The sequence below is a fragment of the Bacillus rossius genome, chromosome 18 (genome assembly GCF_032445375.1).
Source record: "Bacillus rossius redtenbacheri isolate Brsri chromosome 18, Brsri_v3, whole genome shotgun sequence".
NCBI lineage: Eukaryota > Metazoa > Arthropoda > Insecta > Phasmatodea > Bacillidae > Bacillus > Bacillus rossius.
The window spans coordinates 11,063,680-11,082,964 of NC_086345.1; the positions used below are offsets into that span (position 1 = coordinate 11,063,680).

At 37.7% G+C, this 19,285-nt stretch overlaps 1 protein-coding gene across 4 annotated transcripts in view; it reads left to right on the plus strand.

Annotated features, from left to right (window-relative positions):
• The first annotated feature begins 784 nt into the window (after positions 1 to 784).
• The window catches only part of LOC134541096 (zinc finger protein 771-like), a 29,514-nt gene continuing 11,013 nt past the window's right edge, over positions 785 to 19,285 (plus strand). Inside the window, exons 1-4 of one of the 4 annotated variants that reach the window (XM_063384254.1) lie at positions 785 to 928; positions 3,953 to 4,036; positions 8,366 to 8,446; positions 10,116 to 10,230. In XM_063384254.1, coding sequence (XP_063240324.1) covers positions 926 to 928; positions 3,953 to 4,036; positions 8,366 to 8,446; positions 10,116 to 10,230 — 283 coding nt within the window. In that variant the 5' untranslated portion in view covers positions 785 to 925. The other 3 variants (XM_063384256.1, XM_063384253.1, XM_063384255.1) reach the window with 3 other exon arrangements.

Here is a 19,285-nt window from a genome sequence, read left to right on the forward strand (position 1 = left end):
TGTCATGCGGTATCAGAAGTAACGAGTAACGATACGAAAGTAACGAGTACTAATTGTTATAGTAACGAATACATACGGGTACACATTTTTTCGTTACTTTTACACCTCTATGTCACATCACTGATACCTTCCGTGTATTTGAATTTTTATACGATTTCGTATTAAGTATATATATTTTTCCATTCATTTGATGTTAAAGGTTGCATTCTCTTTCAACACATTCTCTATGGGAGAATGCATTCCATATTAACTGTAACTAGTGATGGGCAGAACTATTCTTTTGACCGAACCGGTACTTTCGGATCAGTTCCGTGAAAGATTCGTTCATCTCGGTCATTTCGTTCTTTTCTGTGAATAGGATCTGGCTCTTTTATCAGGTGTCGTAACTCGTTCATCCTTTAGAGTATTGGCTACGTGTTTGCTTCCAGCCTCCCCTCGTTATCGCGTGACCCGATAACGAGAGGAGGCTGGATCGCGTGGGTGGTTATCTTTATCTACTCTGCATGGGTAAATGAAATTTCAAACGTCTAGTTGTATACTGACTGTTATAAAATTATTGACTGTTGATCGCTGCAAATGCTTCATGCAGTGATTCTATATAATACGGGAGCATTAAATCTAAGAATGTTAGGTACGAAAGTGATCTTTCTTAACTTTAATTTGTAATCGCACTATTATAGCTAGTACTTGAACATTGCTTTTCGTAGCCAGTGAATCACAGTTGCGTATATGAAACAAGATTATTTATATTGTATTACTTTTTAAGTTACAAATATTAATATACAGGCTATTTACACTCTAGAGAGAGTAAAGTGTTTACATGTAGACCAACACATTTAGAGAAAAAAAGACAAAAATTGAATACTACTACTGCGATTCAGTATGAAGAGAGAAAAATGAAGTAGGTACATTAATTAACACCTAAATGGTAAGTGTGAACATTTGTAGTTACTTTCCCTGTTATTTTTAATTCATGTTTTTTTTTTCCCCCCAAATTTATGTATGTGAATGTGAAAACGCAATTTTAAACCACTACTTAACAGTTGACATTTTCAGGTATAGATACATTTCATGTTACCCTATTTTATTTGATCAGTTATCGTTTGCTCTTATGAACATGCTCACGCTGTGATTACTAATTCTTCAGACTCCTGACGTCATGAATCATTTCACGAACGAATCAGACCGGGCGCGTGGCCGGTTCTCTCATCTCGTTCTCTCGTTCTCTCCGCGTTTTCGTTCTTCCGAATCTTTCAAGGTACCGGCTCTCAAAGAGCCGGTTCTCTCGTTCTCTCCGCATTTTCGTTCTACCGAATCTTTCAAGGTACCGGCTCTCAAAGAGCCGGTTCTTTACATCGCGAACGAATCGCAAGATTTCGTTCTCTCAAAGATTCGTTCTTTTTGAACGAATCGTTAACGAACGACCCATCACTAACTGTAACTTTTGATAGTGTTGTTAGCTGTTTGTTTATACAAAATATCATTGTTAAAAACATTTTAAAAATATGAAAAAGGTATCGCCTATTTCTATTTTTACCAATAAATTTTTCTGTAAAAAGCAATTTAATATACTAATTACGTTTACTTGTAATTTACCATATTAACTAGTGAATAAGGAGATTTGATAGGTTAGTTTAGCTACTTAACAATACTGTATAATCGTATGAATGGTCTGTAGATTATCTTTATTAAAAAGACCCTGTGTGGACGATTGGTTGGATTAGGTTAGGTTAACTATATTATAATTATATTAAATTGTTTGGTTTGTAGGTTAGAATCGGTTTAGGTTAGATATACTGATAATACTTCGAAATTGTTTGAACGTATAGCCAGGAATTATAGTGCAGCTAACCTATGAAACCGTTCACACACAGTATTTTTAATGAATCTAACTGAACCTAACCATGAATTCTTAAGATTATTTTTTTATTGGAACAAAATTTGTCAACCAAGGTGGACTATTGCACTGACATGCCCTAGCTACTTATTATAAAACCTTTGTACTCTTGAGATCAGATTTTGGTAAATATGTTATTGGGCGATATTTGTTAAAAAAAAAAAATTTAATTCCAAAAATACTTTTATTCTATGCTTTTACACTTCCTCTTTTCATATAACTCGGCAGAGATATGAAATTGCAAATACTTAGGAGATATTGCCATTCTTATTTTGCAATACAAGACCTGTGCAATCATTAGACCGTCGCCATTTTTTATTTTGCAGTGTGTTCGTGAATGCCTAATGAATTAAAATGGTTGATTAGTTCAGGTCAGTTTACATTATAAATACTTTAAAACTACGTGGACATTAAAAATAATATGAATTAATTTTAATGGTTGTTTAGTTTTAAAGTATTTATAATGTAACTGACCTGACCTAACAAACCGGGACAAAGGATGAACAGTAGGAACTCAAGTATTTTTTTTTTTACTTATTACTTGCGACACAATATCCAAATAACAAATAAAACATTAAAATTTAAAACGTTAAAAACTCACCTAGGTTAGAGGCGTGTACAATTCCTTTGCCATTGTAAACAAGAAACAATGGTGAACGTGCATGAATGCACAGGTATTGTGATGAAAATTAAAAAATTTGATATCTCCTAAAGTATTTGGAATTTCTTATCTCTGCCGGGTTTATTGAAAAGAGGAAACTACGAGCATAGAATAAAAGTATTTTCGGATTTTACAGAATTTTTTTAACACACATCGCCGAACTACATATTTACCTAGATGTTTTGCTACTATTTGACTGGCCGTGCGTAAGCATCCCACCTTTCCAACTGCACTAATTGGAAGTTGTTTGTGGTTTACTCAACAGATAGTGCACGTAAACTATAGAATGCCACTTATCGCCCCACCCATGATTTTTTCTCTGGTATCACGAAGTAGACTACATTACCACCTGGTTTAGTTAATTTTGGATACAAATATTTTGCTATGCATAATTACTGAGGATAAGTTAGATTCGTATCGGAAAAATTATTGGATCGTACCATAATTATCGTACACACCTTAAAACCCCAGAAATTCCTTCGTGCAACAACAGCCTAAGTCAAATCCATTATTTAATGTGTATAAAGCAGGAAAAAAAAAATTATATATGCATGTTCAAGAACTTACGTCTTAATAAAATCGTTTGAAAGACAGTATTTCAAAATTAAATAAAAATATAAAAGTTTATTTAAGATAAATAATTTTCCAAAATGAGATTCGAATTTGAAAACAAGCATAATTTTAATATATATAAATTAAACAAGACAATGGTGCAACATTCGGCTTGGTGAAGAAGTTTAAGGAGACCCTTGGGTACACAACAATCTACAGAACTGTGTGGGTTGGGGGGGGGGGGGGGGGGGAATAAGGCAAAATTTTTTTCCAATGTAGCAGTATTCTGCTTAGTACAAAAGATTAACCATTACGTCCTTAATGTCACACATTAATCATTACCGGGTGACATGATTCCAGATTTTAATAGAAATCGATTATCTGAACACTTATGTATAGTTTAGGAAGAATATGAAGTTTGGATTTTTTTTAAATTTTAATTTCTAACGTAACAGTAAGAAGATTCCCCACACTGCTGAATACCATTGCCCCAAAGGTAGACTTCTTTACTTTATATACTGGTACCTATTCATAAAACAACTGAACAATTTGGTTGGTGCTGAGATAATTTTTTGCTACTAATTTAGTGTCTCATGTGCTGAGATTGTTAGCATACCTACTTGTTGAGAAGGATGTAAGCTCCTGACAAACACAAACTAGCTGTTAAACTAGCAGTTTACCACTCATAATGTATAAAGTATTTCATATGAAATACAGTATGAAAATATCTCTGGCGAAATGTACAGTAGACAGTTATGTGTTCAATTCCTGGCCTTGTGACATGTAAATGTCATTCTTCTGAGGCCACTACTGCTATTTTTGATGCCTTTTATTTCTTCCAGGCATCGAATGAAGACTTCATGGTGAAGCAGGAGCCCAGTGAGATAGTTTTCCCTCTAATCAAAGAGGAGTTGATTAATGAACTGGTGAGTAGACTTGGGTGAACAGGACTTTGAACTAAAGATGGTTTCAAACCGGTCCATTCTCTTGAAGTGTTGGAGTGTCTGTGCTGTACACCTGGCGATGTGTCTTTCCTGGTCCCCAGTCTTCGGTCGTGTTTATGTTCTCAGCAGTTCAACAAGATCCAAGAACCAAGAACCGAGAATTAATTAGGGAACCATGAAATTTAATAGCTAATCCTTTCCCAGTTAAAATACAGTACAGTAACTTGTGTTACAAGTTACACGGAAAAGTGAACTCAATCATTAAAATAAAATTATAAAGCCTTCATTGAAGTGGTAAAGCATGGTGTGTATCTGTCACAAGCACAGGCAAGGCACACCTTCTAGCTTTATGATTTGCTGCTAGTTGAAACACTGTCTGCCCCTGTTTGAGACGGAGCAGTAATGGTTAGTAAATCTTCCTTCACTCTCGTCCAAGTGGAGAGATAGTGCGAGCAGGAACCAGAACAATATCAAAAAATGGAGATATTTTAGGACAGACACGATACTGAACAGCATCGGTCCCCAATTTTTTTTTCGACTAGGAAACCCTATATTCGGTTTTTTTTTCTTCTTTTTTTTTTTAAAAAAAACCCCAACTCCTTCAAAGGAAGTTATTTGACAATAATTGTCCCTGCCTTATATGACATTCTTCGTGACTCACGGAACTCCTGTTCCCCTGCTACGGAACCCCAGGTTTCCGCGGAACACCTTTTGGGAACCACTGCTGTACAGCATATTACAAACTACAATGCTTTTCCAATAATATTTTTTTTGTCATTTTTTATTGCCCTGTGTGATTAAATAAACTGTTATATTAATGTTACGATTTACCGCGGGTTTGTAACATTAATCTTCTAAAATGGCAAATAATCACTTGCACTTAAAAATAATGTTTTGTCCCAGTCACTCGTCCTCACACACCGCACACCTCGCTGGGCCTCACCTCTGGCGCAACTCTCACCGCAGCACCCCTCGTGGTCCTCCGCTGCTGCCGACGTACTCGCCTTCGCCGAGGATCCGGGCGACGCCTCGCTCGCAACTTTGCCCGGGACTCCGCCGCGCCCGCGACACTATCGCCCGGAACTGAACTCTTCTGAACTGTCGAGGCCGGCGTCCCCCGGCTTTTATATCAGCCCAGACACCTTCCAGAACTCCCAAGCGCGGCTGGGGCCAGTCGCTTCATTCCGCGCCGACACGACGGCAGAAATCTCTCGAAACACGTGTCGGCGGCTCGCGTAACTCCGCAGATGTCAAGTTTTGGATGTCAAACTATTAGGGCGCCGCGCGGGGAGTTTTTGGAAAAAAGGGGGGGGGGGGGGAAAGCGACAATTCTTTTTATCTTCCAGGCGTCCGCGGCACATATCATGTTACGGCAGTCGCCAGCCAGCTCTGCACCTGCACGTGTCCCGGCCAATGTCACGTTCGTAACATTAATTTTGTTATAAAAGCCCTGGAAGCTGCTTTAAGTGGGCAAAAGACACTACAGTATACTCAGAGGTACACAAGGGAGAATCATTAAAAAAGAAAAAAGGAACTTCCTTTTCTCAAAAGGAAGTAGAAAATGGATTATATTTTAAGTAATAAATAAAAGAGAAGTTTCATTAAAGCTTATCCTTTTAATAGGTTATCATGGTTTTCATTATTTTCTTTTCATTGTTTCCCTAATTACAAAATAACACAAATTAGAATTTTTGTGGGAGGGGGGGATGCTGTGGTTAGAATTTATCAGTTACAAACAGATTATAACTGGTAAAAATCAAACAATCATGGTTTCACAAAAAAAATATAAAGTAGTTTAGTTAGGTTGTTGAAACAATTATTAGCCCAACCAGTGCGGGAGTTTAAATAATTTAATTTAACAATATCCGATTGTGGACTGTTCACTGGCAGTGACTAGAAGCGTGAGATACTCGTAGAATCCATTCTAGGAGGAAAGGCATAAATTTAGTTGAATTCCGGGAAGTGCTTGCGCCGGAGAGAAACCTGCTCTCTTGCACATTCTCTGAACCCCACTAGATTCAATAAATTGGATCCATTGGTCAAGAATAGACATTAAATGTGAAGCAACAAAAAACCAGAAGTTAGAGCAAAAGTTAAATAGATAGCCAACTAAAGACAAAAAGTCGTTGAATTTTCCACTTGAAAATCTGGGGGTGGAATGAAGAAAACCTTTCCCTTCGAAGCTGCACGAGTGCTCGCGGTAGCCACGCGTGAGACATGCTACAGGATTACCTTGAAACCCGAACTAACGCAACTAGTAAAATAGAAAATAATAATAAAAAATTGGGGGATCACTCCTGGAATACATAGGATCACATCTCTTAAATTATTCGCTGCGAGATAGCTTCCGAATAGAGTCGGTTGAGGAGCATTGGAGAGATGCGACCACGGTGACGACGGAAGGATAAATTGATCAATCCATAGGGTTACATGTAGTTAAGAACTTGTGTTAGGGGCCCGGAGGCACAGGTAGTGAGAGAACTGGCCTCTGATTGGCTGGATGGTGGCGACCGAGAGCTTACCCCGCCCACCTAAAAGAAGAAATAACAAAGGTGGCTGGTAGCCTAACTCTAGGGGCTGCTGTCTTAGTCTAAATAACTTGCAAGACCAATTTTATTATGTTCAGGAAATATACTTTTATCACAGAAGTAATATTGTTGTACAGGAATACAAATTTTATGTGTTAAATAATATTAAATGGTTGGTATTTAACATTGACTGGTTTACATATTTGGTTTTTAAATTTGATGTAACATTATTATTTGCATATATTTTTTATCATGTAGTAACAGTTTATGAAGTTTCTTAGATTAACTGTAATAATCCTGGGAAAAACCTGAAATTGTATTTTGCCAATAGAGTGGCCACCCTGGACTAGTCACCGGCCGGGCGTGCGTGGCTTGCTTTATGTCAACAGACCGTGAATGCCTGTGCAGGGCTGCCAGTCAGCTCCAAAACTGGCATACGGTCTGGTCTGTCATGTTAGTAACAATACTTACATAACTTGAAATCACTGTGGTGTTCTACAACTGAAATATTAGTTTTTATTATTTTCTTAATCTCTTGTGAACTGATTTTTAAATATTTCCTCAAGCAATTTTTAAGGGTGTGTCTAAATAATAAAACAGGTGTTAGTATGTACTACTAGAGTTTGCTTCACCACATGGAGTAGGTTCTTCGCTACTATAGCCATCCAGCAGGACATGAATCAACTGTGCTGCTAGCTACTAGGTGCTGGGGGACTTGTTTATAGTGGAATCATGGGCAATGGGGCGCTGATTAGTCATATTGGGCAGCAAACATGTCTATCAGGGCATACTGTATCTTTGGTGTGCCTGGAAATACCCTACTGTGTTACAAGTCGTGCTGTTGATGGCATCACTATGACTTCTTCCCCTGATAGCTACATTTCACCTGCCTAAGGAGGGTGTGTGAAAGGTGCTAAAGTTGTGGATGGGCAGGAAAGAAGACTTTGAATACCGACTTTTGCAGTTTAGCATTTTTACATTATTAGTAGGTAATGCATTAAAACTTGCAGGGTTCAAGAAAACCATGTGATGCTTAACAAAATTTAAGCATAAAAACTAATTACAAATTTAATTTGGAAAACATTGAAAAAAAAAACATATTGCATATGGTGATGGGGTTACTTGACTGTGTATTCTACGTTGGTGATGCGAGAGATAATGGGCCACCTTGTGGTTGGCTGATGGACCAGGCTGAGACACTTCCTCCAGGGCGTGACGTCGCAGTGTGGGAACGAGACTTGAACTACCCCTTCGCAGTGCATCCACACAGACCTGGTCTGCTCTTTGCTTTAAGGCATGCTTAGATATTGAAATAAATACACGAGGCTGTTTGGTTTTCCACCCACCTTTCTCCTGGTAGTTACTCACCATGTGATTAATCTTAGACATTTGGTTATAATGACATACAGATTTATTAATGCGTACATTGCTTTAAAATCATATTCCTTTACAAATAATACAAAAAATTAAATGTTTTCTACAGAACCCTTTCAGTAACATTCTACACCAACCAGTTAGTCGGACAACTCTAAGCATTGAGGATTAAAAATTACCGGGAGGTGGTGTTATAACAATCCATTAAGCAGTCTACCTCCTTAAGTCAGCATTATTTAAAAAAAATTTTTAAAATAAATAAAGTTTTAAGCGGTGCATCCGTGCTGCTAGAGTGAAGTCCTCAGGGTGTGGGATGTGGTTTGTGGTTTCCCCAGGCGATGATCTCAGAGGACTGGGCGGAACACTGCGCTGGACCATTCACGTGCCGAGTGATGTCTTATTGTTTCAGCCGGCAGATGTAGACGTCTGTGTGAAGCAGGAGCCGAGCGAGCTGGGTTTCCCGCCAATCAAGGAGGAGTTGGATGAACCAGTGAGTAGACTGCTGTGTGCAGATGTGACTATGAACCACACATGGTCTCGAGTCTGCTATACCCTTAACAACTATTATTATGAACCTTGTATTTGATACAAACCTTATATTTAAATTGTTATATTAATATCATGCCGCGGCTAGTGATGTAGCGATGAAGCTGGCCAGACAGCTGTCACACCGGCCTGAAGAGAGGGGCGTGATGCAGGTAGCTCATGCTGTCTCGTACTGGCATCGGTAATCTGATTAGTGCTGCACCTCTCACTACCCCCTCACCCTTCCCAAGAAGGTCTATAGAATTCCAGAGCCCCTTCTGCGTGAAATTGCGTAACTAGCATCCATTGTTCTTGTACATTCGAGTGTTAAGTCGAGAAGTTCTGATGACATGACACTTTGAAGGGCTACGAGACCTTAGCAGGGAGGGGCTGAGAGGTGTGCATAATATAAATGTGTTGAATAACACTCAACTATAAATATGTCACACCATTTATTTTTATATGCCTCCTATCGCCCTTTGTATGACAAATACGATACCGCGTAACGGGAGATACGTGGTTATGTACTTTATCGTCAGTCTGCTGGTAAACATGTCCGCCTGGGCGTGACATTCAACTCAAATCATGTACCATTTCAAACCATTGTATGCATTTAAATTGATTACATTAAATTTTTCAAAATTTAAAGTGCTTATTCGTGTATCACCACCTGGCCAATTTTTTTTTTATAGCACCATTCATTTAACAACCTTTTCCACGTGAATCATCTGATCATTTCTGTTCCGGTTTCTAATGTAAAATATATTTTAGCTAGTACAACCAACAGCCTCAGACTTATATAAACTGTTAAGAGTCCTTATTTCAAACGATTTTGCGCACAGTTGACTTGCTTAAAACTAAAGTGCGACCAACATAAGCGTGGCCTTTTTGACAATCTGTGTGCCGTAATACTTATAGTTTTGTCTCAAATACTTGAACACGATGCATTATGAATGATCAAACCGTACAGTTACCGGCAGCTGAATGGGCAGACGTTGCTTTAGTTTGAGTGAACTCCCTGCCACTGGCTATATGAGGTCACGGCCCAGTTTTATGGCCAGGTGACAATGGCACGGCACGGCAGCATACGCGCGGACGTAAAAACATTTGGTCCTTTACACTCCATACCCGCAATTTAACTTACCATAGCTGATGTTTGTACAACAGGGTATAGCGTAGATATACTGCACGGGCATCTCTTCCCCCCTTGTTTGGCTTACTGTATCCCACGGCACATATGTTGTTTACAGAAGTTGAAACAGACTTTGTGGCATCGAGACTAATTTTTTTTTTTTTTTGCCTGCTGAGCTTTCGTGCTAACTGAAATTGACAAGACGTGCTATTGAAGACTGGGTCAGTAAAATTCACATCTCGCTAAATGAATCCGTGCAATATGAAGATGTGCTAAGTGAGGGATAGGTGTACGTATTGGAATTTTTGCTAGTATTTATGTAATGTACAAAAAATATTGGCAGGTTTTCTTATAGTCTTGTTTTGTAAAATTTATATTGGCACATGTGCTAGTAGTATTGTAGAGTACAACTCACATGTGTAGTACCACTAATATTACTAATATCGGCAGGTGTGCTAAGTCGTCAGGTGCTGGGGTGACATGGCTGGTGGTTGTGTTGCAGTGTGAAGACAGCTGGCAGCCAGAACCCGGCAGTTCCTCTGCCAGCCAGGACTACACTCTGTGCAAGCAACAAGTGAAGGAGGAGATAACTATAGAAGAGCACCCTATAGCTGCAGGTACTTGCAATACTCTATACCTACGGTGTTACGCAGGTTATACTGGGCAGTAGCTAACACCTTTTGTGTATATTGTCACGTGCACCTAGCCGGTGCCACCGCCATTTCTGTCACGTCTCACTTTCAGAGGGGGGAGAGAATCGTAGCTCTTTACATAGAAACAACTCGCTTGGCATCAACTAGTCTTAACTTCATAAAATACTTTACTGTACCTAGGATCATAGGTTCGTCATCCCGTACAGGATGTCTGGTGAGAGCTGAACTAAGGAGATTTTGCAAAATAACATAATACTAAATTAAAATGATTTTATTCTTAAAGTCAAATAATCAACATCATTTTAAAGAACATTTAAATAGCGGGATTACAATTTAAAACAATAATCTCTTTACTTCCTTAACGATTGAACGACCTTACAAGAGAGAGAATGAGAGAACTTCACTAAACACATCCCTAGTCCTTCCGAATACCTCAAATCATAATTAATACTTAAAATTAAAACAAAGATAAGTCCATACTCACATTTTCCGAAAAGCCTTTCTTGATCGATTACTTAAAACTAACGTAGGGGCCTCTCCTGCCCTTAAAATCCGAACGAACATTACATTTTAAAAATTATAACTAAACGACTAGTGACGAAGGCCATTGCCTCCGCCCGAAAGCTTGAAGATGACTACATTATGACCTAACTTAAATTAAACGACTCGTGGCCTCTGGCGTCGGCCATAGCTTCCGCCCGAGAGCCTGAATTCCTACATCACGAACGAACTAACAACTCGTGACCACAGGTGAGACGCATAGCCTCCGCCTGAGTGAGCCTGAATTCCTACATCACGAACGAACTAACAACTCGTGACCACAGGTGAGACGCATAGCCTCCGCCTGAGTGAGCCCCGAGTCACCAATCACTTGCGCTTAAATTCGCGCGCCCTGCCGCGCCTAGCATAACAAAAGCTCGTTATTGAAGTCAAATTTACTAAACAACTAACTAGAACATCTGGGAAGACTACCCCCCCTCTACCCCGATGTGCAGGCCACACCGCGCGGCTTGTTACGACAGCGCGCCCCAGTAACTGCGGCCCGTGGCTGCGCCAGCGCGCGGCCAAACAAACAAACAAAATTCTGCAAGCCCGCAGCGCGCCGCGCCGGCCCCGTGCCCCAATTACATGGTCACGCCACTTGCGCTGACGAGTGAACAGAGCAGCCAGCCCAGAGTCCCGTCAGTAAAGTCCCTAAATTTGATTTCAACAACCCTGCAAAATTTCAACCCGCGACATAACCCTCCCCTCACAGAGCTCGAGCCCCATCGAGCTACCTCAAAATTACAAATTGTCTTTTTCCATTAAACCATAACTATAAATTCCTCATTTCACAAAAATAATAATTTTCTTAGTTCCTTGCTGTCTGAACATACATCTAGATTCTGCATAAGATTTATTTTAAAACAACAAGTATTCATAAAATTAAATGTAAAACTTTTATCTGGTTTGTTCTCACAGGAACCTTCAGAGGCTCGAGTTCTCAATTCTAAAAAAATTGTTCTGTTAGTGAAGCTCTCTTTACAAATTAAATTACTGTTCTTAGTTTCTCAGTATTCGTTAAACAATGTGCAAATTCTTGATAATTATTATTTTTTTTTTTCAGTTTCCGTTTATTACCATACTTCTTTCGTTCTTCAAAAAAAATTAAGTGTCCTTACAGTGTTTCAATTAATTAAACTCTTATCTCGTGAAGGTTGGTGCAACTCCTCGAAGTCAGTGTTGTCGAGAAGAGTAGCTCCCTGGGCTGGCCATCAGCAAACACCACTCAACTCCAACAGCTACTGGACTGGCTTCCAGGGCAGCTCACAACATCTCCCCACATCTGCTTCGGAGTTGTGCCATCCTCATCACGAACAGATTACAATTCTGAAACATCATCAACAGGCATTACCAACACGTCTTACAAATACCGAACTGACATCTAAACTGCAATCGATGGGCAAGGATGCAAACACACAAAAAAAATAAAATTAATTAATTCAACTGCTAACATAAAGTATCCCACCCTTAGCATAATCTAATCAGGCAAATAATTTGATAGGAAAAACTTAAGGAAGGGAAACATGACCTCCAATGATTTTCCCTACCTCTTGAGTCTTGATCTTCTCTATACAGCAAATAGTCCCCACGAAGTAACTGGGTTGAAGGTCACTTCACATGACCCACCCATAACCTCTTCTACTATTCTTTTCTTCTGGGGGCAACCACAATGCCCACCAATCTCTCTCCATGGTGCCGAACCGGCTATCCCATGAGAGTAAAACAACGTAGTCAATAGAAGCGCAGAGGGGAAACACCAATCTCTGGCTTGTCGAGTCATAAAACTGCTTTATCTTCTTCTTCTTCTTCTTCTGAGTAAAAATATCTGATTAACCTTGCTTCTATTCTTCCAAACAATAAAAGTTCATCAGGTATCTTCATGAAAGAAACATTCTAACTAATAATTCTTCATTTTTCTTCTTCTTTATTTCTGTTAGTTGTAATAGAAGGCCATGTTAGGGAGGTTATAGGGAAAAAGAGTGGCCAATTCCCACCCCATCACCCACCTAGATCATGACTAATTAACTTTTAAACTTTCTATTTCAAACAAATTAAAAAAAAAACATTTTTTTATTCAAACTTTTAAATTATAATTACTTTTACTTCATAACCTCAAAAGCTAATCAATAATTCTAAATGAAATTGTGATTTACTGCATCCTTGTTCCATCCGATCTGTTTGTTTATAACCTTTCTTGTAAAGTATAAAATTTTCAAACATTACTAATTCAAAAAAAAATTAAATTCTGGTGTCCTTTGAGTTACAATTAACTTTACTATTTCTTAGCTTGAAATAATTTAAGTTTTCAGAACTATTTCATTGTCTAATTCACAACACTTAAAAATCAACTCAAAACAACAAATCATCAAAATCAATAAGATCATCTGACCTACCTATCAGTACTGTGAACTTGAACTGTTCGTACACATTTATAATAAGCTATTGTATTTAAATTCCAACCTAAATAAGGTTTAAAAAAAACTACTAATCCCTCTGTAAATTAAGAAAATTAACTTTAAAAATTAAACTTAAGGTATTAGTTCTTTTTGACAGCTACCACAACTCACTAGTTCCATTACATTACTATAACCTAAAAAGTTCTGTAAATAATGTTTATAACAAAAAAACTACAGTGGCTGTCTTCCAAAAAAAAATAAAACTTTACATGACCTTATTAATCTCCACTTGTAAGTCCATGGCTGCCAGCTTTCTCTTCTCTTGAATCTTCAGTCTTGGCTCTTGTTTCAGTGATCTTGTATCTTGTCTCTCGAACTCTTGTCATCTTGTAAACTGGACTGCTGCTCAGCTCATCTTAAGGAATCTGTAACAGTTTCAAAAATACATGTTAATTTAAATTACATAATTCCTGTTCTTTGGTCCTAAAAAAAATTGTATTATTAGTACACATTACCCTGAAACAACATTATTATTCATTGTTTATTACTTAAAAAAAATGCTTTACCATAAAATCCTTTTTTGTTCTTTTCATTAGGCCTATTTATTTTCCTTCTTCTTAATTAAATTCTGCTTCAAATGTTAATCCTAACTTAAGACCTACCATATATTTATTATTCATTACCTACATTATTTATGTTACCCTAAAATTCCCATAAGTTTCTAATACTTCCTATCAAAGACATTCTCTCTAAAAAAAATTTACTTGTGACTCTTAACTTAACAAACTTAAAAAAAACTTTTACACTAGACTTAACTTATTATTCATTCTTAGTTACTAAATTTCTATATGTAAACTTTAGTACTTACAAACAAAAACTGCCTATTTCTCTCTACCTCTTAATCTCTTTCAATTATTACAATAATAATGTTACCTTGCATCTTTAAACTTTCTTCTTTTCAATTAAATTAGACATCTCATAACAATAAAAATTCTGCCTATACTCTTCTTATGGGTGTCCAACCCAACAACAAAATTTCAAATTCTCAAGTTTCCTTATATTTAAATTATGCAATGCACATAACCTCTGTGGTGCCTGTACCCTTTTAGGCCTACCACCTTCTCCTCTCACAGCATGACAACTCTTATTCCTCGGGGTCTGTATTCACTGTTCCAAATCAAATATCTCAAATAAATTAAAAACAAATTTATTATTTTAAAAACAAAAATTTACATTGACTTTACTATGGAGCCTGGAAATCTTAATGTCTCACAGCAGCTAACATGACTAAATCCCATGGAACCCCAGGTTTACCTAACCTGTGCCCAAAAATTTAAGCATACCAGGCTTTCCCTGCACTGGTTTTACAGCATCACACACTATTTAGGGCCCCTGATCTGCCATCAGTCCCAAGGAGTTTTCCCACAACCCCTCTCTACACAAGCGCCTACCGCATTCCTCTCAATTGGCTATCGGTTTTACGGCATTCTTTTGGGATCCGACCATCAAGTTAGGGCTAATCGAACATTAAACCTCCATACTTTCAAACTAATGTAAATCAATTAAATTTTCTCTGTAAATTCTAAAAATCAAAAAAAATTATTCCAACATGCCAAAGAAACTTCCAAAAAAAAATTCATAATCTTATCTTCAAACCATTAAAATAAAAATAAATAGATTACTCTGTTTTCTCCTTAATAACTGTAAACTGTCAACAAATATCATGTCGTAAATTTTAACTATGCTTACTGACTCTTAATCATAAAATCTCATTTGTCCTAATTAATAAACAACCGATTTCCTTAAAATCTCACTGTATCTCTCACACTCAAACTTCACTGGCTGAATATCTCAATAAATTCAAAAACAATTATCTAAACTCTTGAAGAAACTCCTCCCCAATTATTCAACTTATTTCACATTATTTTATTTCATTTCTTAAAACACCTTACTCAAAAAAAATTAATTAATTATCTAGCTATCTTCCATTATTATTTATTTACCGAACAAAACTTTCTCCTAAATTAATTTAGTAAAATTCAATTTCACATTAGGCAAGTACACTAACTCTCTACATCAATGTTTCTCATTTCCCTCCTTCCTAACTGAATCCAATCTTACTTAACCTCCAGGGAATTTACCTCACAAAATAACCAAAAATTTCACTGTAGTGCCTATCTGCTATAGGCCCACTACACAGGGGGCTCTAACCCCACCAACAAACTTCATTGAAATGGTACCCTATCCCATACAGGATAGCCACTTCGGTACTACCATGGGGAACTCCTGCCCCAAACTACTCACAACTCTCAGGATTCTCCTAACCCTTAATTCACGTAGCCAGCCCATCTCCTATGGGTCTGCTCTACAATCCCTACTTCCCAGGGACACAACACCTCACCTTAGGGTACCTCGCCCTAAAGAAAACATTAATTTTGTCTCTCTGTTCCCTTGGAGTAAATTCCCTCTACACACAAAAACTATCCTTCCCACTTTTATCAATGCTTATTGATTTTATAGTGTACCTCCTTATTACTGTTTACAAATCCCAAAAAAATATTTTTAAAACCGAGGTAGAATTTAACTAACAAAAACATAAACAACTTACAACGAAACACTTCTAGCCTATACATCATACACTTCTTAAAATAAATTACTTACATACTGAAAGTTCCTCTTCTTCTAAAACACACTTAAATTTAAATTTATTTAACCAATAGTCAATTTTCTTATCGCTAAGTTACCGTACAGCTGATCAAAACAAGGTCACGGCCGTCCACGTCTCTGTACGTGCTCGTGACGTCACCGAATTCCATCAGGTGCGCCAACCCTCGCTTGCGGTTCCTCCGTTCTCCGCTAGGTCTCAGCACCTCCCCGTCACGTGTTCATTCTGCCACGTCCACTGACGTGTCGTTCTGAAACAACTCTCAACATTTTTCTAATTAAAACAAAACATCACTATAAATTCTATAACTCTCTTTTACATAAACTCTCGTTTTCTTTTTAATTCCTTTCTAACGTTTATCCTTCCCTCGACTGATTTAATTCGTACGTCTCGTCTCCTACGCGCACGAAAACAAAACAAACTTCTCTTGAAAATAATTCCTATTTACGACAAAAAACTTTATTTTAAATTATAATTCTCTTAACCTACAATCTTAAAATGAACTTCAATTAAATTAAACCACTTGCATTATCTCTAATAAGCATTTAAATTATAACGTATTCTCCTCACGTAAAAATCCCTGATAAACTCAACGACTTAAAACAACTTATCACTATAAACTTTATCCTTACAAGTATACTCAAATAAACATCTGTTACGTCAAAAAAAAAATCTCAAAGACTTCCTCCACTTAGATTAAATTCCGTAATCCTCTCCTCAATTAAACTCTTAATAACCTGCTATCAGAAGCTGAAACTAACTTAATAATAAACATAAAAATCTACCTCTCTCTCTCTCCAGAAATAGAACCTATCCGGCGAACTCTACCATTTCTGTCACGTGCACCTAGCCGGTGCCACCGCCATTTCTGTCACGTCTCACTTTCAGAGGGGGGAGAGAATCGTAGCTCTTTACATAGAAACAACTCGCTTGGCATCAACTAGTCTTAACTTCATAAAATACTTTACTGTACCTAGGATCATAGGTTCGTCATCCCGTACAGGATGTCTGGTGAGAGCTGAACTAAGGAGATTTTGCAAAATAACATAATACTAAATTAAAATGATTTTATTCTTAAAGTCAAATAATCAACATCATTTTAAAGAACATTTAAATAGCGGGATTACAATTTAAAACAATAATCTCTTTACTTCCTTAACGATTGAACGACCTTACAAGAGAGAGAATGAGAGAACTTCACTAAACACATCCCTAGTCCTTCCGAATACCTCAAATCATAATTAATACTTAAAATTAAAACAAAGATAAGTCCATACTCACATTTTCCGAAAAGCCTTTCTTGATCGATTACTTAAAACTAACGTAGGGGCCTCTCCTGCCCTTAAAATCCGAACGAACATTACATTTTAAAAATTATAACTAAACGACTAGTGACGAAGGCCATTGCCTCCGCCCGAAAGCTTGAAGATGACTACATTATGACCTAACTTAAATTAAACGACTCGTGGCCTCTGGCGTCGGCCATAGCTTCCGCCCGAGAGCCTGAATTCCTACATCACGAACGAACTAACAACTCGTGACCACAGGTGAGACGCATAGCCTCCGCCTGAGTGAGCCTGAATTCCTACATCACGAACGAACTAACAACTCGTGACCACAGGTGAGACGCATAGCCTCCGCCTGAGTGAGCCCCGAGTCACCAATCACTTGCGCTTAAATTCGCGCGCCCTGCCGCGCCTAGCATAACAAAAGCTCGTTATTGAAGTCAAATTTACTAAACAACTAACTAGAACATCTGGGAAGACTACCCCCCCTCTACCCCGATGTGCAGGCCACACCGCGCGGCTTGTTACGACAGCGCGCCCCAGTAACTGCGGCCCGTGGCTGCGCCAGCGCGCGGCCAAACAAACAAACAAAATTCTGCAAGCCCGCAGCGCGCCGCGCCGGCCCCGTGCCCCAATTACATGGTCACGCCACTTGCGCTGACGAGTGAACAGAGCAGCCAGCCCAGAGTCGCGTCAGTAAAGTCCCTAAATTTGATTTCAACAACCCTGCAAAATTTCAACCCGCGACAATATATTCTCTCTCTCTCTTTCTCTCTGTGTGTATGTATGTGTGTATGTACATGAAAATAGACCAAATAAATAGTTTTTGTGTCACGAACTTATAATTAGTGTGAGACAAGCCAACATATACAAACAGTGACAAATTTAAATCTTCAGCTTTACCTCAGCAAGTGTTAAGCTTGAAAAGTAGTATTTACTCGTAACATTTGGCAATCAGTTGCAATAAACATTAACATTGAATTAATCTGTCATACAGAAAAACTTTACAAAATTATCCAAAACTGACATGTATAACATTTATTACAGTTACTTTGTTATTTTATGCAAGGGAGGATATGACATAGTATACCGGGAATGCATGGGGTTAAGAGAAACAGGACGTGGAGAGACACTAGCTCGGGGAGAAACAGGAAGGAATCCCTGACATGTGATGTTCAGCTGTCACCCAGACCCAGGGCCAGTCTGCCCAGTAGCACATCTCTCCGCTGGTCTAACCTTCGCTGTGTACCATTCCACCTCGTGTCGGAAGGTTCTGACAGCGCTTCCAAACAGAAATACAAAACACAGCATCACTGGCTCATTACATAACCAAAATAATCCATACTTGATTGCTTGTAGTAATCTCTCGACTCATAGTAAACTGATATAAAAGTCATCATTTGATTTGGAGTGCACTCAGTAAAGAATTAAGTCAAAATTGTATTTAAAAAAATATCTTCAATTGTAAGATGTGATAACACTAAGATCATATTTTATATGGTGCACATCTTTTATCTCAAAAATCAAATACTTATTTTTAATTTTTTTGAAATGGATTGCAATGAATCATTTGTATCATACAAATAAGATAGCTAAGTAAAATTTCTGGTGTAAAAACTTTTATTAAATATTATTATCTTAAAATCAATAAAATATTAAACACTTTAAAAAAGAATTTACTACAAAGGCAATATTTACGCTTTATAGAAAGTAAACATTTAATTTCTTGTAATATTTATTTAGTTTCTTTATATTTCATTTCTTATGTTTAGGGATGGTGATTTTTAGTTTTTGCTAAATAGATTCTAAAATATGCTAAATTATATTTTTTCCGCTAGACTATTCCGAGATAAATGTGAAATCAAGGTAAAAAACGTAGATTCGTCTTCACTCTACACAATTTATTTACCGATTGTATTTTGTTTCAGTTCAGTATCAAAAGAAACCATCATTTTATGGCGTATTCAGCACAAGTATCTTATTGTCACGTCATTTACAACTACTATTGTTCGTAAATATTGAATGTAGAATGGCCATCCGTGCCTCACGATTGTAAACAAAGCAAAGAACAACTAGCTGGAAGATTGTCCGTCATACAAGTTTTTAGGCCACCATATTGCGACATCTCT